Source organism: Brachyhypopomus gauderio, chromosome 7 (genome assembly GCF_052324685.1).
Source record: "Brachyhypopomus gauderio isolate BG-103 chromosome 7, BGAUD_0.2, whole genome shotgun sequence".
In the NCBI taxonomy this organism is placed as follows: Eukaryota; Metazoa; Chordata; class Actinopteri; order Gymnotiformes; family Hypopomidae; genus Brachyhypopomus; species Brachyhypopomus gauderio.
The window spans coordinates 26,069,185-26,093,136 of NC_135217.1; the positions used below are offsets into that span (position 1 = coordinate 26,069,185).

Consider the following 23,952-nt stretch of genomic DNA (forward strand, 5'->3'; position numbering starts at 1 on the left):
TATGTCTGGGTTAGAGCTACACTATGGTACAGACGCAGGTCTGGGTTAGAGCTACACTATGATAAAGACGTATGTCTGGGTTAGAGATACACTATGGTACAGACGTATGTCTGGGTTAGAGCTACACTATGGTACAGACGTATGTCTGGGTTAGAGCTACACTATGGTGCAGACGTACGTCTGGGTTAGAGCTACACTATGGTATGGATGTATGTCTGGGTTAGAGAGACACTATGGTACGGATGTATGTCTGGGTTAGAGCTACACTATGATACAGACGTATGTCTGGGTTAGAGCTACACTATGGTACAGACGTATGTCTGGGTTAGAGCTACACTATGGTACAGATGTATGTCTGGGATAGTGATACACTATGGTACGGATGTATGTCTGGGTTAGAGCTACACTATGGTACAGATGTATATCTGGGTTAGAGATACACTATGGTACAGACTTATGTCTGGGTTAGAGCTACACTATGGTACAGATGTATGTCTGGGTTAGAGATACACTATGGTACAGATGTATGTCTGGGTTAGAGCTACACTATGGTACAGACGTAGGTCTGGGTTAGAGCTACACTATGGTACAGACGTAGGTCTGGGTTAGAGCTACACTATGGTACAGACGTAGGTCTGGGTTAGAGCCACAGTATGGTACAGACGTAGGTCTGGGTTAGAGCTACACTATGGTACAGACGTAGGTCTGGGTTAGAGCTACACTATGGTACAGACGTAGGTCTGGGTTAGAGCTACACTATGGTACAGATGTATGTCTGGGTTAGAGCTACACTATGGTACGGATGTAGGTCTGGGTTAGAGCTACACTATGGTACAGACGTAGGTCTGGGTTAGAGCTACACTATGGTACAGACGTATGTCTGGGTTAGAGATACACTATGGTACAGACGTATGTCTGGGTTAGAGATACACTATGGTACAGACGTATGTCTGGGTTAGAGATACACTATGGTACAGACGTATGTCTGGGTTAGAGATACACTATGGTACAAACGTATGTCTGGGTTAGTGATACACTATGGTACAGATGTATGTCTGGGTTAGTGATACACTATGGTACAGACGTATGTCTGGGTTAGAGAGACACTATGGTACAGACGTATGTCTGGGTTAGTGATACACTATGGTACAGACGTAGGTCTGGGTTAGAGATACACTATGGTACAGACGTATGTCTGGGTTAGAGCTACACTATGGTACAAACGCAGGTCTGGGTTAGAGCTACACTATGATAAAGACGTATGTCTGGGTTAGAGATACACTATGGTACAGACGTATGTCTGGGTTAGAGCTACACTATGGTACAGACGTATGTCTGGGTTAGAGCTACACTATGGTACAGACGTATGTCTGGGTTAGAGCTACACTATGGTATGGATGTATGTCTGGGTTAGAGAGACACTATGGTACGGATGTATGTCTGGGTTAGAGCTACACTATGATACAGACGTATGTCTGGGTTAGAGCTACACTATGGTACAGACGTATGTCTGGGTTAGAGCTACACTATGGTACAGATGTATGTCTGGGATAGTGATACACTATGGTACGGATGTATGTCTGGGTTAGAGCTACACTATGGTACAGATGTATATCTGGGTTAGAGATACACTATGGTACAGACTTATGTCTGGGTTAGAGCTACACTATGGTACAGATGTATGTCTGGGTTAGAGATACACTATGGTACAGATGTATGTCTGGGTTAGAGCTACACTATGGTACAGACGTAGGTCTGGGTTAGAGCTACACTATGGTACAGACGTAGGTCTGGGTTAGAGCTACACTATGGTACAGACGTAGGTCTGGGTTAGAGCTACACTATGGTACAGATGTATGTCTGGGTTAGAGCTACACTATGGTACGGATGTAGGTCTGGGTTAGAGCTACACTATGGTACAGACGTAGGTCTGGGTTAGAGCTACACTATGGTACAGACGTATGTCTGGGTTAGAGATACACTATGGTACAGACGTATGTCTGGGTTAGAGATACACTATGGTACAGACGTAGGTCTGGGTTAGAGCTACACTATGGTACAGACGTAGGTCTGGGTTAGAGCTACACTATGGTACAGACGTATGTCTGGGTTAGAGATACACTATGGTACAGACGTATGTCTGGGTTAGAGCTACACTATGGTACAGACGTAGGTCTGGGTTAGAGCTACACTATGGTACAGACGTATGTCTGGGTTAGAGCTACACTATGGTACAGACGTAGGTCTGGGTTAGAGCTACACTATGGTACAGACGTAGGTCTGGGTTAGAGCTACACTATGGTACAGACGTAGGTCTGGGTTAGAGCTACACTATGGTACAGACGTAGGTCTGGGTTAGAGCTACACTATGGTACAGACGTAGGTCTGGGTTAGAGCTACACTATGGTACAGACGTAGGTCTGGGTTAGAGCTACACTATGGTACAGACGTAGGTCTGGGTTAGAGCTACACTATGGTACAGACGTAGGTCTGGGTTAGAGCTACACTATGGTACAGACGTAGGTCTGGGTTAGAGCTACACTATGGTACAGACGTAGGTCTGGGTTAGAGCTACACTATGGTACAGATGTATGTCTGGGTTAGAGCTACACTATGGTACGGATGTAGGTCTGGGTTAGAGCTACACTATGGTACAGACGTAGGTCTGGGTTAGAGCTACACTATGGTACAGACGTATGTCTGGGTTAGAGATACACTATGGTACAGACGTATGTCTGGGTTAGAGATACACTATGGTACAGACGTATGTCTGGGTTAGAGATACACTATGGTACAAACGTATGTCTGGGTTAGTGATACACTATGGTACAGATGTATGTCTGGGTTAGTGATACACTATGGTACAGACGTATGTCTGGGTTAGAGAGACACTATGGTACAGACGTATGTCTGGGTTAGTGATACACTATGGTACAGACGTAGGTCTGGGTTAGTGATACACTATGGTACAGACGTATGTCTGGGTTAGAGATACACTATGGTACAGACGTAGGTCTGGGTTAGAGATACACTATGGTACAGACATATGTCTGGGTTAGAGCTACACTATGGTACAGACGCAGGTCTGGGTTAGAGCTACACTATGATACAGACGTATGTCTGGGTTAGAGATACACTATGGTACAGACGTATGTCTGGGTTAGAGCTACACTATGGTACAGACATATGTCTGGGTTAGAGCTACACTATGGTACAGACGTATGTCTGAGTTAGAGCTACACTACAGTACAGACGTATGTCTGGGTTAGAGCTACACTATGGTACAGACGTATGTCTGGGTTAGAGCTACACTACAGTACAGACGTATGTCTGGGTTAGAGCTACACTATGGTACAGACGTAGGTCTGGGTTAGAGCTACACTATGGTACAGACGTAGGTCTGGGTTAGAGCTACACTATGGTACAGACGTAGGTCTGGGTTAGAGCTACACTATGGTACAGACGTAGGTCTGGGTTAGAGCTACACTATGGTACAGACGTATGTCTGGGTTAGAGATACACTATGGTACGGATGTATGTCTGGGTTAGAGCTACACTATGGTACAGACGTATGTCTGGGTTAGAGATACACTATGGTACGGATGTATGTCTGGGTTAGAGCTACACTATGGTACAGACGTATGTCTGGGTTAGAGATACACTATGGTACAGACGTATGTCTGGGTTAGAGCTACACTATGGTACAGACATATGTCTGGGTTAGAGCTACACTATGGTACAGACGTATGTCTGGGTTAGAGCTACACTATGGTACAGACGTATGTCTGGGTTAGTGCTGTGGGAAGCACATTTCATAAGACACTACTGTGCATTTAAAAAACTCACAGTACCCACAGATCAGACTGCATGGATTTACTTTCATCATCAGTGTTTGACATCTCAGTATATCTCAGTGTTACAGCAGCGTAATGAGGCTCATCACATTGTACATGTAATTTTCCAAGATGGTGCCTGTACTTTACCCCCAAAAACTACAATGCAGGTGAATGGGAGTCACCTAAAGTGTAAAAGAGTGTAGAGGAGTGCACCTAGAGTGTAGAGGAGTGTACTAGAGTGTAGAGGAGTGTACCTACTGTGTAAAGGTGTGTACCAAATGTTCGATAATTTATATTCTTTTTTTTTTATAGAATAAAAATATACACAGACTGATGTTGAAAACATGTTGATATGATAATTCATTATTCATTATGAATTCAGTCTTCATTATGTTTATGATATAAACATAATGAAACCATCTTTAACAATAATTTGTGATCTGTATTTAGTGGTGAGTGAAAGTCTTAAATCAAAGTTTATTAAATGAAAGGTCTACACCTGAGTTTTATGGACTGTGCGACGGGCGAGGAGTGCAAAAATAAAAAGGGAGCGTTCACACCAGTCTCAGGGAAAAGGGGGGATTTAATAGATAAAGTGCACAACACAAAACCCGTAACACAATCCAAATCAAGGATACAATAACCAGCAGTCAACTGGTACAAACACAACACATATATAGACAGACAAATGACCCTCGGGTATCCTAATAGGCCCCGCCCACCTGAGGGACGAACACAAGGCAACAACAACAGGACAACATAAACTACTTCTGCCGCTGCTGGAGCTGGCCAGCAGGGGGCCTCTGTACCGAGACAGATTGCAGTGGCAAAAGCAAGAAATGTGAATATGTGAGTATGTGAAGATTGTGAATGTCGGTTTCTCTAGATACAATCTAGACAGTTCTGATTAAAGCGTGCATTAAGCATTTAGTAACAATAGCCATGGTTGTTCAACTCTCTGTGGACGGACATTTACTATAGCAGATGCAGCTATTCTAAAAGCCGTTCCGTACTGCATACTGACACACTCAGCTCCACCTTCTGCCAGAGGAGGGCCATTATTGTCAGAAATAAAACAGAGAAAGTAAAAATTTAAATTAACACCATCACTCCTTCCCTCTTGTCCTGAAGGATGAAGATGAGGCTGTGATTGAAAAGATAGTGTTCCGGTCACAGGAGACTGTGGCTGTGTTAGGTAGAGGGGGCGTCCTGCCACAGGAGACTGGCTGTGTTCCGTAGGGGGGTCCGGTCACAGACTGTGGTTGGGCTGCATTAGGGGGTGGTCTATGGAGACTGTGTCTTGTGAAACCACTTTTTTCCTTCAAAACTCAGTCCATAGCAGTATATTAAAATGTATAAAGTTCATGCTACAGTGATATTATATCATGAAAGTAGAAGCATGCAATGATGATTCTCATCTCAGACAATGAATTGAAACAAATTCCAACAACAGTGGTGTTTACCCCAACAAAAATGTCAGTGTCTCAGTATCTTGTCATGTGCCCTTGAGCATCAATTACAGCTTGACAACGACATCTCATCCTGTTCACAAGTCGATTTCTTGTCTTCTGAGACATGGCGTCTCATTCTTCTTGAATGGCCCTCAGGTCATTGAGGTTCTGGGTTACAGAGTTACGAGCCTTTATACACGGCGATTCAGCAGATCCTGCAGGTTTTCTACGTGATTCAGGTCTGGAGAAAGTGCAGGCTGCTCCATTTGAGGAACCCCAGTCTCCAGCAGCCGTTCCTTAATGATGTGACCTCAATGAGCTGTAGCATCCATGACGATGAAATTAGTCCTGTGTTAGTCATGGCTGGATTAATGATGTAGTAGTAGTTCACGTCGTACAGGCTTGTCACTGTACCATTCACAAAGTGTAGGGCAGTTCTGTATTGACTAGACACACCTGCCCACACCACCACCACCACCACCACCACCACCAAAGGCTCGTCTGGTGACAACAGTGACTGATGCATAGCGCTCTCCTTGACGTCTCCAACATCGTTGGCTGCCGTGATTTCTGTTCAGTGTGAATCAGTGAGAAGCACTGAGGCCCACTGGTCCTTCATCCAGTGAATATGTTCCCTGGACCATGCAAGACAATGACATCTGTAATGTAGTCCAGCCTATCACATGACTGAAAACTGCCCTTGTTGTTGAAAAACCTGCTGTTTCCGTAGTGCAGAGACCCCATTCTTGATGCCTGATACAGGCTTTCGTTTTGTTAGAAAACATTTTGAAAAGGCATGTCAATGTAACCGCTTACTGCTTTAAGACAAAAATGATAATGTTGCTAGATTTAAAAATGGAGCAATAAAACAGATGAATAGAAATGAAATTCACCCACTTGAGCTCATGGAAACCCACTGATGCATACTGATCAACACAGACAACACTACAACTGTACAGCTATTCGGAGTCTTTGTATGCACATGCTGATAAGAGGCATTGATGCTGTGCATCACACCTGATAATCTCAGCGTGTGTCACCTGAATAGTCTAATTAGAGTGTTTGTTGGAGCTCATACATACACATTTGTCATGTGCACGTGTCAGTGTCAAAGTCTTTATCTTCACCTGCGTCTCAGCTCGTTGTGTTCTAGAATGTTCCGCATGATCACAGCTCACTGTTTTTCAGTGGAGTTACAATTCATGTTCAACACTATAAATAAAAATATGTCCAATAAAATTACTATTATTATTCATATGAAGAAGAAATCATTAGCTTGTACCTAGCCCAGTGTAAGAAAACTAAACACCTTACTTTCCCGATTTATTTTCAGAATCACGAATAAAAGCAGTTTCATCAAGATTCCCTCGTCCTCTTAACTAAACCTTCCCACAGAGGTACAGTTGTGATCAAATTTATTCAACCCCCAATGCTGCGAAGGGTTTTATGGAATTCAGTGCACATTTGTAATTGTGTTCATAATGAAATCTTACAAGGACTTGTTAAAGAACTAAATGCAACTAAGATAGCATCAATTTTTTTTGTCATAAAGTATTAAATGGCCTTTTTGTGATTTCTTCATTGACACAATTATTCAACCCCTTTACGACTACCACTCCTAAGAACAGAGGTTCATTCCAGTGTTTTCCATCAGGTATTGAAAACATCTGTGGATGTCAACGAGCAGCAATCAAGCATGATAAGCACCAATTAGGCAGATTTAAAAGGACTGTGATACTCAGCTCCTTCTAGACATCTATTGGTGTGTTTCCAAGCATGGTGAAGGCAAGAGAATGGTCCCAGAAGACAAGAGAAGAGGTTATTGCTCTTCACAAGAATGGCAATGGATATAAAAAGATTGCGAAGTTGTTAAATATTCCAAGAGACACTATCGGAAGTATCATTCGCAAGTTCAAGTTAAAGGGCACAGTGGAAACGTTACCTGGTCGTGGCAGAAAGAAGATCCTGACCGCGACTGCTGTGCGCTACCTGAAGCGTAATGTGGAGAAAAATCCCCGCGTGACTGCTAAGGAACTGAAAAAAGACCTGTCAGATGTGGGCACTGAAGTTTCAGCTCAGACAATAAGGCGCGCACTGCATAACGAAGACCTCCATGCCAGAACGCCCAGACGCACCCCCTTGCTGACTCCAAAGAACAAGAAAAGTCGACTGCAGTATGCCAAAAGTCATGTGGACAAGCCACAAAGGTTTTGGGACAGTGTACTGTGGTCAGATGAAACTAAATTAGAACTGTTTGGGACAATGGACCAGCGCTATGTTTGGAGAAGGAAGAACCAGGCTTATGAACAAAAGAACACCTTGCTTACTGTGAAGCATGGCGGGGGGTCAATTATGCTTTGGGGCTGTTTTGCTTCTAATGGTACAGGAAAGCTTCAACGTGTGCAGGGTACCATGAATTCCCTTCAGTACCAGGAGATCTTGGAGGAAAATGTGATGGAGTCAGTCACAAACCTGCGGCTTGGGAGACGTTGGACCTTCCAACAGGACAATGATCCGAAGCACACATCCAAGTCCACTAGAGCATGGTTGAACATGAAAGGCTGGAACATTCTAGAGTGGCCATCGCAATCACCAGACTTAAATCCAATTGAGAACCTCTGGTGGGACCTAAAGAAGGCAGTTGCAGTGCGCAAGCCTAAGAATGTGACTGAACTGGAGGCTTTTGCCCATGAAGAATGGGCTAAGATACCCATAGGTCGCTGCAAGACACTTGTGTCAAGCTATGCTTCACGCTTGAAAGCTGTCATAACTGGAAAAGGATGTTGTACTAAGTACTAAAAAATAATGTCACTAGGGGGTTGAATAAAACTGATAATGATGTGAGCACAGTAAAGACATTTGTGGTTATTCCATCATAAATATTATGTTATGTTTGTCTAATTTATAAGTGCCTCTTTGATATAATTGTAAATAAGATGACTGAAATGATCAAAATCAATGTCAAACTGGCCAAAACACTTTATTTCAGTGGGGGTTGAATAAATTTGATCACAACTGTAAGTACAGAAAAACACATAACGTCTCCTCACTATCTGCAGGCTGAACATGATGTTAAACTTCACGCAAATATAATCCTTTAAAAACTTAACTAACTTTAACTAAACTCATACTGTCATTATTTATAGGTTACATGTGAAAGGCTTGATTAATAAATACTGATATCAGAGCCTGTACCAGAAGACTACAAGTATAACCAAGTATAAGGCACAGTTTGAAGGAACAGATGGGAAATAATCTCTCTGGGACTATAGAATTTGAGGGTGGATATTATTGGATATTATGACTCACTCCAGGTGCAGGTGACAGTCAGAAGTATTGCCTTACAACCTGTCTCATTAACCTTACTGAGGAGAATCATCATAGCTATGTTTAAGACTTCTTCCCAAGCTCAAGCAGTTCAAGAGCTTCACAGGTCAAAATAAAACATGCCCCATAGTGAACAAACTCCACAATAACTGTTACAGAAATGTAGAAGTAAATGATACTTCATTATTATTAACAAAAGTTTTGTCTGTTTCTACATATCTAAACTGCTGTGAATGTGAATGAGCTTTAAAGGTTGGTAAACACAGAGAATCTTAACATTCTGTCACGGTCACAGCTCCGGACCCTTCCCTGTGGGCGTGCCGTTACGTTGTCTGCGTGTCGTTATGTCCATGTTTGTACTTCCGTGGGCGTGGGTTGTTTGTGAGCGTGTTCGTTTGTTACACCTGTGCCTTGTCTCGAGGTCACGTGGGTCTGTTATTCACCTATTTAATGTGCGTTAGCGCTGTGTCTTGTGCTCGTCTTTGTCTATAGTTCATGCCTATGCAAGCATCGCGTCAGCGTGCTTGCGTCACTTGTGCTGGACTCATCGTGTCTGTGTTAATTAAACGTTTTTTGTGCACTCCAAGACGCTCGTCGTGTCTCTTGCTTCCTCCGGCACGCCAGCGTCACACATTCAGAAAGGAGAACACATTTACCTTATGAAAACTTCGGAAGTAAGCAGCCTTTTCATCTGGATATTTCTCTAATCGCCTTGGGCCTTTACTGGATGCCTTCTTGAACACAAGCCAGCAGCGTCTGAAGATCTGATGAGAACAAGAACACATCAGCTGCTTTTCAATCTGATCTGAACTGCTGTAAGTTAAAGTGTGAACCATCAATGACATGATTTTATTACATAACTGCTGTAAGTTAAAGTGTGAACCAACAATGACATTATTTTATTACATAACTGCTGTAAGTTAAAGTGTGAACCATCAATGACATGATTTTATTACATAACTGCTGTAAGTTAAAGTGTGAACCAACAATGACATTATTTTATTACATAACTGCTGTAAGTTAAAGTGTGAACCAACAATTACATGATTTTATTACATAACTGCTGCAAGTTAAAGTGTGAACCAACAATGACATGATTTTATTACATAACTGCTGTAATAAGTTAGTGTCAACCAACAATGACAATGATTTTACTACATAACTGCTGTAATAAGTTCAAGTGTGAACCAACAATGACAATGATTTTATTACATAACTGCTGTAAGTTAAAGTGTGAACTAACAATGACAATGATTTTATTACATAATTGCTGTAATTAAAGTGTGTGAACTAACAATGACATTATTTTATTACAAAACTACGGTCAGTTAAAGTGTGTGGACTAACAATCACATGATTTTATTACATAACTGCTGTAAGTTAAAGTTTGGACTAACAATCACATGATTTTATTACATAACTGCTGTAATTTTAAGTTTGAAATAACAATCACGTGATTTTATAACATAACTAAAAAGTGGCTGTTGTAAAGGTTTTCATCACTTTATCTTGACTAGACATGTTCAATGTTCAATCTTGATAGAAATATTACAACACGTCCAATACTGAAAAATATAAGTGAACTTGATCTAATAAATCTGAATTTGATTTGGGCTTCTGCAGTATAGCTTCCCTTCTTCCATTTCTGTCAGTTTGTTTATTGATTTATAAAAATAAAATGTGATAAATCTAAATGTGCTCTCTACCAGGGTCTCAGGCTTACATAGATGAGATTATACTCATGATCGTAAGGATTACACAGATGAGATTACACTCATGATCCTGAGAATTACACAGATGCATCACTCATGTTCCTGAGAGATCAATTCAAGGTCATCGTAACCCTCTCACTGAAGGTGAACACACACACACACAAAGATGCTTTTCGCATTTCAAAGAAATATATTCACACAGTTTCTCACTTTCCAGTACTCTGAGTCTCTAATGCTTATTCTTTTTGAACTCCTGCTCTTGGAGATCAATAATCCAACAGTATGATGATTAACTAATGAAGCTGAACCATAAGCTCTCCAGAGGACCTTTCCCATCTGTTTAACATTTCAGATTTATCCATGTAATGAAATGTCATATGTTAAAGAACAGCAGCCATTTTGACTGAGGTCGTTTATGATCGTCGGGTAGGCATTTTGGAGGTGTGTGTGTGTGCCTCTCAAAAAATGCACCTGTGACAAAGCAACACCTTGTTATTGTTGGAGGTTAACAGAACACCCACAACACACAAAGATGTCAACGGAAAGGTGCAGATTTATTTTGAGTGGGAAATGTAGTGTTTAAGGGAGAAACACTGCCAGGACTTTAGAGCATCACACTGTTCATACTGGGTTCATTACCATATGGCTAAAAGGCAAATCTACAGCGAGATTTGGATCTGATACAATCGCACTGTGTTAGTAAATGCAGTGTGTATGGAGTGTGTATGGAGGGTGTATGGAGTGTGTATGGAGGGGGTATGGAGTGTGCATGGAGTGTGTATGGAGTGTGGCTGTATGCATTCAGCTTACAGAGCAGAAAAAAACAAACATGTAAACACCCGATTTACATCTACATTCCCACATTTTAACACATTCATGACACTTTATCTGCTACTTCAATATCACTGCAAATTCAATTATTTAAACTGAATGGTCGAAAAAAAGTTTTCATCCACATTTCTAACATTGTTTTTCCCTCTATGGCATGTAAATGTAATATTACGCACACATGAAAAAAGCCTTTTACTTGCTACACAGTGCAGTGAAACAAAGTTACCAGCTTTGGTTAAAGTTACATTGTGCATTACTAGCTTAAAATAATCACGACTCACTCTGAACAGAATGGTATTTTAAAAGACGAACGTCTCTGCTCCATGACCTCTGTGGGACAAGACACAGCAATGCTATCTAAACCTTTTCAGGGGGATTCATTTTCTAAGGGATTCTCCATGTCCCCGTAGTGACAGCCAGTATTAATTTGTGTGATGCATGTGTTTTCTCCAGCTTTTCAACAGGATTCATGTCCATGGACGAGATAAATCTGTTTACCTACATGATCTAGCGCATAAAAGCAGGAGGGTGAATTTCTGGCTGCATAGCTGATCTGGGCGAATTTCTCTACTCACGCCTGCAGGTTCCTAGACGCTGCACCTAATTTTACTTCTAGGAGGTTAGAGAGTAAAATGATGCAGTCCACATGACTAAAATGATAAACTGGATTTACATATACTAATGGACTCACATACTCAGGAGTACCAAAGATGGACTCGATCTGTATAAGCCTTTCTCCCACACAAGCTCCACAGGTTCTAGCACAGTACGATTATCATGGCCACCTCCCCCAGGCCTCAGCCCACCTGGCCCAACCCGAGGGAGGGTGCGATTAGACACCCACCCCTGGTCTCTTACACTATCCACTTTGTTAGGAGAGTGCTAAAGAAGGACAGTCTCCAGGCTCACTGATTGCATACTGAAATTTCAAAGACTGATGAATGGGTAAAGAGCCTTCTCTGTAGTAGACTATTTAATTATGAATCAGACCGCAATGCTCCCTCCAGAATGATAGAAGTTACAGACATGGCTCCTCATTTTGCAACACAAAGGAAGGTAAATTTAGTCACTTCATCAAAATTACAGACAACAAGCCGTATTTACATAAACACGGCAGCACGCCTGATGTGAATCACATCTAAACACAGAGGCATGGTGTATGAATGACAAAACTGGACTAGATCACACACAAAAGACTATATATATATATATATATATATATATATATATATATATATATATATATATATATATATATATATATATATATTAGTGGTGGGACTTCAAGGCGTTAATTTCGATTAATTAATTACAGGAAAATTAACGAACTAAAAAATTAACGCATTTTAACGCATGAGACACTTTTGCACCGTGGAATGTTTCTCAGTGCACGAGTTCCAGACATACAGATTATATGGACGCACAATAAGATGAACATGATGGAGATGACTGAAGAGGTTACGCTGGTGGATGGGAAATTTAAATATAAGAAACTTCCAGATGGAAGTACAAACAAAAATAGTTTTATTTGCACTTTATGTAGGAAGGAGTTCGCTTATCACAGGAGCACTTCCACCCTTCGTTACCACCTCAATGCAAAACATGTTGGGGCTAACGCGCAGGTCAGTAATGATAATTAAATCATTTTTTTGATTCATCAACTAAATTAAATCAAGTTTTTTTTTATTCATCAACTAAATAAAAAAAAACAGCTAAATGTATTTCTAGTATGATAGGGTGACCAAACGTTCTCGGGACATGTCCGTATTTCACATCCTGTCCCTGGCGTCCCGGGTTTTTGTTTAAGTGAGGAAATGTCCTGGTTTTTAAATTACCTTCATTGGACCATTAAGACTGATTAAACTTTCGCGAGTGGCGCGCGACTCTGCACACCTCGCGCGAGCGGCGGAGGCGTTTAAACTCGACGCGTCACATTATTGTTGTCCGCTCTCTGTGATCAAAGATAAAGGCTTACAAGAAGCGCCTTTATATATATATAATATATATAGAATGAATTTTGTGACCTGTACAAAAGGGTTAAGGTTAGGCCAATAAATAAATGTTAGAAATTAAATTGTGATGAACCATTAATATGTAAATAATAGTACATCAGACTTATGAGTGAATATAATGCAGCATAAACATTAATGTCTATGGCCTGGTATAAGTGTTGGCCTCCAACATCATGCTGCCTGTCCCTGCAGACTGTGAAGGAGTTTTATAAATGGAAAGTGACCTTCCTGGGTTCTGGTGATTCCCAGTAAAATTTATCCAAAGCGGAATGTTCTGGTGATACCCAGTAAAACTGATTCAAAGCGGAATGTTCTGGTGATACCCAATAAAACTGATTCAAAGCGGAATGTTCTGGTGATTTCCAGTAAAACCAATTCAAAGTGGAATGTTCTGGTGATTCTCGGTAAAAGCAGTCCATGCTGTGACCCCACCATGTAAGCACATGTGTTTATATTAGCCGGTCAGAAGTAAAAGGATCCGGTGTAAAGGAGAGGCAATGACTCTTTCATGTGTCATCATGAAACCTGTCCACCGAGATCCACCAGTCACCAGTGGCTACAGGTGAAGGTTGTCTCATTATTTACCTAAATCTCCACATGTTGCACCTTGTGAGACAAGAGGGAGACAAGGGGGAGACTACAATGGAGACAACAAAGAGAAACAAGAGCAGCACAGAAATGGAAGCCCAGCTCCTCACGACACGGGTGGAGATTGTGTTGATGTATTTGTGAGTCCTCTATGTCGTCAGAGCTAGAGTTTCAAAGCCTCAGCCTCCACACTGTGCTACAGAAGATAAGAGAACACAGCTCTTCATGTGCAGAATGTGTCAAATACCTTACACATTATATATATTTATATAGGAGTGCATTTGTATTAGATATACAAATGCATTGTGGATATTTTTATTTTTACATTCCTCACATTTTTTTTGTCGTTGAATCACTGGGGTGCATCATGCAGTATTCTTCTTAATATTCCTCTGCCTGAGTTTCCCAGTTCTATGTGTGTATTCATGTAGAAGATGCTATTAACGAGACGCAGCACAGCAACGTGCATGCGGCGACCAAGCCAGTGTGACACAGCTCAGCCCCTTTTCGTTCATTTTCTAAAACAGATTTTCCCTACATATTTTTTCCATGCAAAGAGAATGTAGCTGTGAAGCCAAATGAACAGAGAGTGAGTCATGAGGATACACACAAGCTGGATTAGCCATTAACAACACAGCTTTACCCATCAAACACCCTCGTGTGTTTCAAAGCCTCTCAGCCAAGATGAATCACACTAGTGTTTAAAATAGGCCGTGTTTATGAATGAAGTGGGAACTGTGAAATGATGACACAGATGCGACAAGAAGGACACTGACACTGTGGGAACTACAGAAACATTCAACACAACCAAAGGAAATTTGGACAAAAGCACAGAGTAGCACAAACTATACTACAATAAAGCACACTACAATAAAGCACACTACAATGAACCATACTACAATAAACCACACTACAATAAACCATACTTCAATAAACCATACTACAATGAACCATACTACAATGAACCATACTACAATAAACCATACTTCAATAAACCATACTACAATGAACCATACTACAATGAACCATACTACAATAAACCATACTACAATAAACCATACTACATTAAATTTACTATTACTTTTACTATTACTATTAAGAAGTAGTGATTCAAAGAGAAGGAAAAATACCTCAAAAAGATAAAAGCACAAGCTGAAGTAAACTAAACATGTTCATAAACAGACTCACCTGCAGAACTACACTGAACAGATTCACCTGCAGAATTACACTGAATAGACTCACCTGCAGAACTATACTGAATAGACTTACCTGCAGAACTACACTGAACAGACTCACCTGCAGAATTAGACTGAATAGACTTACCTGCAGAACTACACTGAATAGACTTACCTGCAGAACTACACTGAACAGACTCACCTGCACAATTACACTGAACAGATTCACCTGCACAATTACACTGAACAGACTCACCTGCAGAACTACACTGAACAGACTCACCTGCAGAATTAGACTGAATAGACTCACCTGCAGAACTACACTGAATAGACTTACCTGCAGAACTACACTGAATAGACTCACCTGCAGAATTACACTGAACAGACTCACCTGCAGAACTACACTGAACAGACTCACCTGCAGAATTAGACTGAATAGACTTACCTGCAGAACTACACTGAACAGACTCACCTGCAGAACTACACTGAACAGACTCACCTGCAGAATTAGACTGAATAGACTTACCTGCAGAACTACACTGAACAGACTCACCTGCAGAATTACACTGAACAGACTCACCTGCAGAATTAGACTGAATAGACTTACCTGCAGAACTACACTGAATAGACTCACCTGCAGAACTATACTGAATAGACTTACCTGCAGAACTACACTGAACAGACTCACCTGCAGAACTACACTGAATAGACTCACCTGCAGAACTATACTGAATAGACTTACCTGCAGAACTACACTGAACAGACTCACCTGCAGAATTACACTGAACAGACTCACCTGCAGAATTAGACTGAATAGACTTACCTGCAGAACTACACTGAACAGACTCACCTGCAGAATTAGACTGAATAGACTTACCTGCAGAACTACACTGAACAGACTCACCTGCAGAACTACACTGAATAGACTCACCTGCAGAACTATACTGAATAGACTCACCTGCAAAACTACACTGAACAGACCCACCTGCAGAACTACACTGTGATGTCCTGGCAAAAACCCATCAGCTGAGGACTGTGTTCTCAACACTTTGGCTTGACATCACATGCAGAATTGCAGGAGAGTGGAATAAGAACAAGGCTGACACCAGCCTAACATGAGCTCAAACGCAAGAATCAGCAGCTAACTGTGAAAGACTGGCAGAGAAGTAACTGATTCATTTCCTCAAATACACTTGAGAAAAGGCATTAGCCATGAAAGAGGAAAGTACAGATCTGGCAAAATGGCACTTTAATCCCTGAGTAAATGTAGTTCCTGCTCATCTCAGATGAGTATTGATTAAATCCATACACTCATCCACAGACCAAACTTTCATAAGGAGGAAAATGGTGTCCTGAATCAGCTACACATGTATCCCTTTACTTTATTTATGATCCGGTGTTTTATTTAAGGTCGTTATTCAGGCACTCATTTGCTCTTCTCTCCTTTAAATGAGATGTTTCATCTGCTCAGACGCTTCATCAATAACCTACAACCAGCATTCTTGTGTTCACACTGCCTCATTTTCAGTTATTTGGTCTGTTACTAAGCAGCTCCGGAAAAGTGAAATGGGTTTGCTGAAGAAATCAGATTATAAGGAGCAGTCTAAATGTAAAATACATGGCTAATAATCTCAGTACAGCTGTTACACTCTCTCTCAAACAGACTAAGTGTTTAACAAGCCATTGTGGGTTTGCCAACAAATCCTGAAATCTAATCGTGGAAAAAGCCTTTATTGTCGTTGTCAAACTTGCACATGCACGGCTCTCTCTGTCTCTCTTACATATGCAAGTCTCCCCCCCCCCCCCCCCCCCCACACACACACACACACAAAATCATCCTCGTGTAGAAAGGTACATTGGACTGAAAAGGAACGCAGGCGTAGTTACAGCTGTGCCCAGCATTCACACCAAGCAGGCACAGAGTCACTGAAAGGTTGATGATTGTTACCACCCTTATTACTCTGTCCTTGCCCTGCCCCTTTCCTGCCCCTGTACTACCCCTTCCCTGCCCCGCCCTTGCCCCCGCCCCTGCCCCGCCCCTGCCCCTGCCCCTGCCCGGCCCCTTCCCTGCCCCTGCCCTGCCCCTACCTTTGAATATAACACCCATTGCTGGAGACGTCATTACCGGAAGGTCACTGCATGGTCTATGCCTACTCTCCCTATTAAAACAGGGTAGGTCCAAACTCACTCACCCCCAGCAGGTCATGTTTCAGCTCTACGCCACCCTAATAAAAACACTTCAAATGCAGAGTGCTTTCTTTCTTGTTTCTTTCCTCAATGTATCAAACTGTTTATCTGCAGACAAACCCCATGGCTGAAACTCTCTACAGGGAGCATGTAGGTCACAATAACCTTTTGCAAGGAACATTATTTAAAATGTCAAATATTCGTCAGGCACTGCACACACTAGTATGTAACAAAAATAGCAGCAAAATAATGTAAAAATAAATAAATAAAACCCAATGTAGGTCAATTTCAGAGTCCCTGAATGTGAGAGATGAGTGGTGCTGATGTAGTGTTGGGTGCTAAAGAGGACAGGGTAGCCATGGTTCATGGTCAGTCATTCCCATGGTGCCACTGACATTAGGACACAGCCTGCTGTATGTGTGTGGGAGAGAGGATGAGCAGTCAGTTCCATGAGAAGGTGTTACAATGTATATGAGTGGGAGGGGCTTATAGACACTGCGGTAGCTTTCATTTAACCACGTCTGATCTTCTCATGTTCAAGTATGTTCATTGGAACATGATCGTGAGAGCCCTTCTCACGTCTGCATTTCAGCATGCAGTCGTCCTGGAATACCAGAACTGGCTTTGCTGTTTCATTGTTTCTGGACCCAGAATGCTTATGGGAGGAATGTCTTAGATATCTGGATATTACCAAATGTTTCTCCAATTAATCATGAGTGCTCCGCATGGATACCATTCTGGGATCATTCATCATTGTGTTTATTAGGAATTCAAATGCCTGCTGTTCCTCCAGCAGCTGTTCGTCCTGAAGTCCGTGAGAACATCTAATGATACAAAAACAACAAATTAAAAAAAGAGACCATAATGAAAAATTCAATAAATAAACATTAGTACATAGAAAAATAATAACATAACATAAGTAAATAACATTAATAATATAATAAAAGAGAACCAATTAACAGACTGCAGATACTGATGCAGACATGGAGCAGTGTCAGTATCAGACATGGAGCTGTGTCAGTATCAGACATGGAGCAGTTTTAGTATCAGACATGGAGCAGTTTTAGTATCAGGCATGGAGAAGTGTTAGTATCAGACATGGAGCTGTGTCAGTATCAGACATGGAGCAGTGTTAGTATCAGACATGGAGCAGTGTTAGTATCAGACATGGAGCAGTGTTAGTATCAGACATGGAGCAGTGTCAGTATCAGACATGGAGCAGTGTTAGTATCAGACATGGAGCAGTTTTAGTATCAGACATGGAGCAGTTTTAGTATCAGGCATGGAGAAGTGTTAGTATCAGACATGGAGCTGTGTCAGTATCAGACATGGAGCAGTGTTAGTATCAGACATGGAGCAGCGTTAGTATCAGACATGGAGCAGTGTCAGTATCAGACATGGAGCAGTGTTAGTATCAGACATGGAGCAGTTTTAGTATCAGACATGGAGCAGTTTTAGTATCAGACATGGAGAAGTGTTAGTATCAGACATGGAGCTGTGTCAGTATCAGACATGGAGCAGTGTCAGTATCAGACATGGAACAGTGTCAGTATCAGACATGGAGCAGTGTTAGTATCAGACATGGAGCAGTGTTAGTATCAGACATGGAGCAGCGATAGTATCAGACATGGAGCAGTGTCAGTATCAGACATGGAGCTGTGTCAGTATCAGACATGGAGCAGTGTTAGTATCAGACATGGAGCAGTGTTAGTATCAGACATGGAGCAGTGTTAGTATCAGACATGGAGCAGTTTTAGTATCAGGCATGGAGAAGTGTTAGTATCAGACATGGAGCTGTGTCAGTATCAGACATGGAGCAGTGTTAGTATCAGACATGGAGCAGTGTTAGTATCAGACATGGAGCAGTGTTAGTATCAGACATGGAGCAGTTTTAGTATCAGGCATGGAGAAGTGTTAGTATCAGACATGGAGCAGTGTTAATATCAGACATGGAGTAGTGTTAATATCAGACATGGAGTAGTGTTAATATCAGACAAATGACTAAAGTGATTTGTTCTTCACAATAACACATGAGCATTTGTGTTCCATTACTGGTCCTCAGATTCAGCGCTTCCATACCAGTCTACCCTAATAAAGTGTCATGTGCACACGAAACCACAATGTTTCAAAATGTTTTGGACATTTTGACTTCCAGAAAGCTTCAACTGACAGTTGATAAAAAACAATCATTATCATAAGACAAAACCCAAAAGACAACACCCCTCTAATGAATCAGTTTTATAGTGTTATGACAAGTCTCAGACACACAGACACATGTGAACTTGTGGAAGAGACACACATCATGTTTTAAATAGTTGAACTTCCAACTATGAGCCTTACTGACAGCATGATGGATTTGTAGAAAAGCCATGTGTATAACATGGCAAAGAGGACCAGGTTGGGGGACAGCAATGTGATGAACTCCCACACATGGTACTGATCTGCACTGCACTTCCATAAGGAGAGAGAACAAATGTATGATGTGCTTAAATATCCATGTAACACCTGTCACACGGACACTGGACACAATGTCAAAATGTCATTTAGCTTTGTTGTCAAAGAAAGAAGTGAGTTGTCAAACAGAATAGAGAGAATTAAGCTGAGAAAGATACAGAGAGACAGACAGACACAGAGAGAGACAGCCAGACACAATCAGAGAGAGAGCGACAGGCAGAAAGAGATCATACAAAGTGTACATGTATAGTCATGTCAGTAAAGCTACCTTTAATTGAACTGAGGGTGACATGCAGAGGAAGAGAAGGTAGCCACTGAGTTGGAGAAGCCGTGGACTTCAGAGGACTCGTTTCTGATTAACACGTCATGATGAGAGAATCAAGACTGAGTAAACGTAGCTATGATTGGTTCATCTGGAGTCTGGTTCATCTCTCTCCTGACAGAGTAAACGTAGCTATGATTGGTTCATCTGGAGTCTGGTTCATCTCTCTCCATTGCAAGTGTGTCTGTATTATATCGCAGGGTGGGCTGTGCGTTACCGCATTTTCTGTTTCTCCCCTTCTGAAATGACCTCTAGCGCATAGTGTCCAGAAAAAGGCTGGTGCATGTCTGAGCCCCTGTGTGGATGCTTTGGGAAGACCATGAGGTAGAAGGACAGCACAGCTCTAGGTCTGAAGAGACCACGGCACCTCTGAGCATCTGTATGTTACCAGCCACATCAGGATAGTCTGCTCCTCAATAAGGCTGTCTGTCCCTCAGTAAGGATGTTGGTCCCTCACTAAGGACATCAGTCCCTCAAAAAGGCTGTCTGTCTCTCACTAAGGCTGTCAGTTCCTCAATAAGGCTGTCTGTCTCTCACTAAGGCTGTCAGTTCCTCAATAAGGCTGCCTGTCTCTCACTAAGGCTGTCAGTTCCTCAATAAGGTTGTCTGTCTTTCACTAAGGCTGTCTGTCTCTCACTAAGGTGGTGTGGGTGACGGAGGTGATGTGTGAGGTTAACATGAGGATTCCTGCCTGTGCTTTTCCAGGACTCCTGCTGGTAAAGATGCTGCAGACAGTTCTTGAAGCCTCTTTAATCTTTCCTGTCTGATCATTTAACACAATGACATTTCTTGCATTTTGCTTAATTTTGCTTAATTGCTTAAGTCAAAACTTGATAAATGTATTTTAGTAAATGTTCTTTTTACCTATTGTGTGTAGACAATGTCACTTATAAATCATTTTAAATTCATCTTGAAATGTTTTTTTAAATGTAGATGTATGGTCTTGATGACATATTCTCCCCAGTAGATCTGGGACTTTTATTCTGGGATTACAGAGGTAAATCTGGTTATTCTGAGTGTGTGTCACACATAATCCAATGCACTAATCTACAGCCTCTTTTGTAATGGTCTTCACCTTTACCATGATACTGTAAAACCATAAAACTATATTTAGGTGCGCGGCAGAGGGCACGTCCATGACTCATGAAGTATAGGGATCATTGGGCTTCATTCTGTTCACCTATTTGACTGTCTCCTTCATCAGAGGCTCAACCCCACATACCCCCTTCAAAAATGCATGTGTGTGTGTGTGTGTGTGTGTGTGTGTGTGTGTGTGTGTGTGTGTGTGTGTGTGTGTGTGTGTGTGTTTCCATCCACTTCATCACTAAAGCTTTATGGCAGACTGGCATTAGAGAGATTAAACTGTTGTCAAGGGAGAATACTGTAAGGTCTCTCTCTCTCTCTCTCTCTCTCTCTCTCTCACTCTCTCTCTCTCTCACACACACACACACATACACACACACACACACACACACACACACACACACACACACACACACACTCAGAGTTCTCCTCTCTCATGCATTGTGCATGCAATAAAAGTGTAATGCATTAAGCTGCTGTCCGTGGTGCTGCCTAATTTAAACTACATTTACATGTTAGTTTTTCAAAAAATTCAGAGAATGAGAGAGTTAAACAAGCACAAGCATAATGGGGCATTGTTGCCCTACTTCCTGTTTCTGCACATGTACAATCACTGAACCAATTAAGCCTTACATACCATAATACATTAATACTAATCCTGCAGAAAGAAAAAACCTTAGGCTTCTACATTTTCAGCCATGAAATTTCAGCTTCACTCATGCGAAGGGAGTTTAGCATGAACACAGTTTAGCAGGAAGCAGACTGCTGCAGGCCATGACTAGTGAGGACTAGTTTCTTCTGCTCCAAGAAAAGCCAAGATCTGAGATCTAGTTAGGAAACGTCACGGCGATGTTGCTGTTCTGTCCAACATACCATAATCAAGTTACAGAATGCCAATCGCATTTCGCATCAATGGCCACTCCCACTCAGCCCCTCAGGCTCCACCCCCCTGCTCTGGCACCAACGTGAATGACAAACTCGCTGATCAAACATATATGTATCAGTGTATCAGTGTGATGCTGGGGGAGAGGCCTACCTGTGTTACAGGTGAAGTCTAAGCAAGGACTTGGATGCAGTAACAGGAGCACTCTGCACTGTCCTGGGAGGGAAGCTCGCTAGCGCCCCCTGTCTGCACTGCTATCCTGCCACCTGCAGCGTGATGTGGTAAACTGAGCAGTGGCTGGAGAAGGACACACATCTGAGTCACATGACCTCTGGGACTAGGGCTTCTGTCACAGCATTAGACCTAAACCCGCCAAAGTCAGCAGCATACAGCTACAGCATAATCCAAAAGCTAAACGCAAACCTCAACATCACTCAAAACAGATAAATAGTGTATATAAGAGATATGATCTGCTGTGACTACAAGGAGAAGCTGGCAGCATCTGTTTCTGACTCACACAAGCTTCATGTATTTTCCTTTCATGTCTTTTCCCCCTCACCATCCTTCTCACAATCCTTCCTCACTGCTGATTATTTTACCACTATCTTTGATGAGATTAACAAAAATCTGTCAATCCTTTCCTTCAAACACAGCGGTCAAACTACAATACCCATCACCTCACTCCACTGCCTCCCTCCACATGTTTTTCCACTGAAGAAATCCTGAAGCTTCTCTTGTCCAGTAGTCCCACCACCTGCCCTTTGACTCCTGATGCTTTCACATTGATCCAGTCCATCTTGCATTACATGCTCCCCTGCATCACCTCCATCATGAATGATTCACATCATCAGGTCAGGGACTAAGAGCCTTCAAAGCAAGGGTCACACCCGTCCTGCACAAGACCTCACATGACATCTGCAACTACTGACGGGTCTTCTCCTTGTAAAATTCTTGAATGTTCAGAATCAGCTGTCTGTTTTTCTTGCCTAGAATGAACTACATGATCCTATTCAGACAGGGTTTAAAATGGTGCTCCTCACAGCAATGGCACTTGTAGATGTTACTGAGAAGCTACGTGCTACTAGATCAGAGAAGGCAGACATCAGACCTGATGCTTGCTGATCTCTCAGGAGCTTTTGACACGGTCAATCACAAGATCCTCCTTCCATCCTTGCAAGCTCTGGGATTGCTCTCACAGATTGGTGACTGTACCTTGAGGGCCAGTTATATCACATAACAGGATCCATTTCTACTCCATATGGTGTCCCAAAAGGATCGGTGCTCGGACCTGTTCTTAATTAAGTCATATTCTTGCATGATTTCTCATAACACCTGCTATGTTATGATTTTTTCCTTTCCGCCCTCCATATGACACTCCGAGTTTCGCTTGTCTTGCAGGCCTAGCACAAATCTCTCATGGAGCTTGATGCAGCTTGATGATCTCATGGATTATCACTTGAAGCTAAATTCCCAGGAAGACTCAGCCACTCTATATGTCTGGAGAGGTATCTCCAAGATTCAGGTGTTTTATGTCACTGAAGAGCTATCTCCAAGAGTCAGATGTTCTATATCACAGGAGAGGTATCTCCGAGTCAGGACTTTGGATCTCACCAGAGAACACTTGACTTACTCTGGTCAACAAGGTTCACTTTGGGCAGCTTCTGGATTACCAGCTTTCATTCTCTTCTGATATTATGAACTTGACTTGGTCGTGTAGTTTCAGGGACTACAATATCAGGGACATCCTGCCTTTTCTCTCCATCACAGCTGCTCAGGTAATTGTTCAGTCTCTTGTCACCTCAAGACTGGACTACCTTCCCCTCTGCGCTACCCCACCCCTGCAACTCATCCAGAATGTTGTTGGATTTTCAACCTTCCATATTTCAACACCACCCACCTGCTGAGTTCCCCCACTGACTCCCTTTAGCAGCTCACATAAGATATAAAAGACTGACAAAGCCACAACTACACCACAACTACATCAGCTCCCCAGTCAAACCGTTCTGCACCATGCATCCTTCGAGCCTCTAATATTATTGGAAACCAATTGCTACCCCTCCCGACACAAAGGAGACACACATCAAGACTCTT

General features: G+C 42.0%; 1 protein-coding gene across 2 annotated transcripts in view; it reads right to left on the reverse strand.

Annotated features, from left to right (window-relative positions):
* Positions 1 to 23,952, reverse strand: part of dok6 (docking protein 6) — a 76,474-nt gene that overhangs the window by 48,307 nt on the left and 4,215 nt on the right. For both annotated transcript variants that reach the window (XM_077012860.1, XM_077012859.1), the window contains exon 2: positions 9,271 to 9,378. In XM_077012860.1, the coding sequence (XP_076868975.1) occupies positions 9,271 to 9,378 (108 nt within the window). The remainder of the gene's footprint in view (positions 1 to 9,270; positions 9,379 to 23,952) is intronic.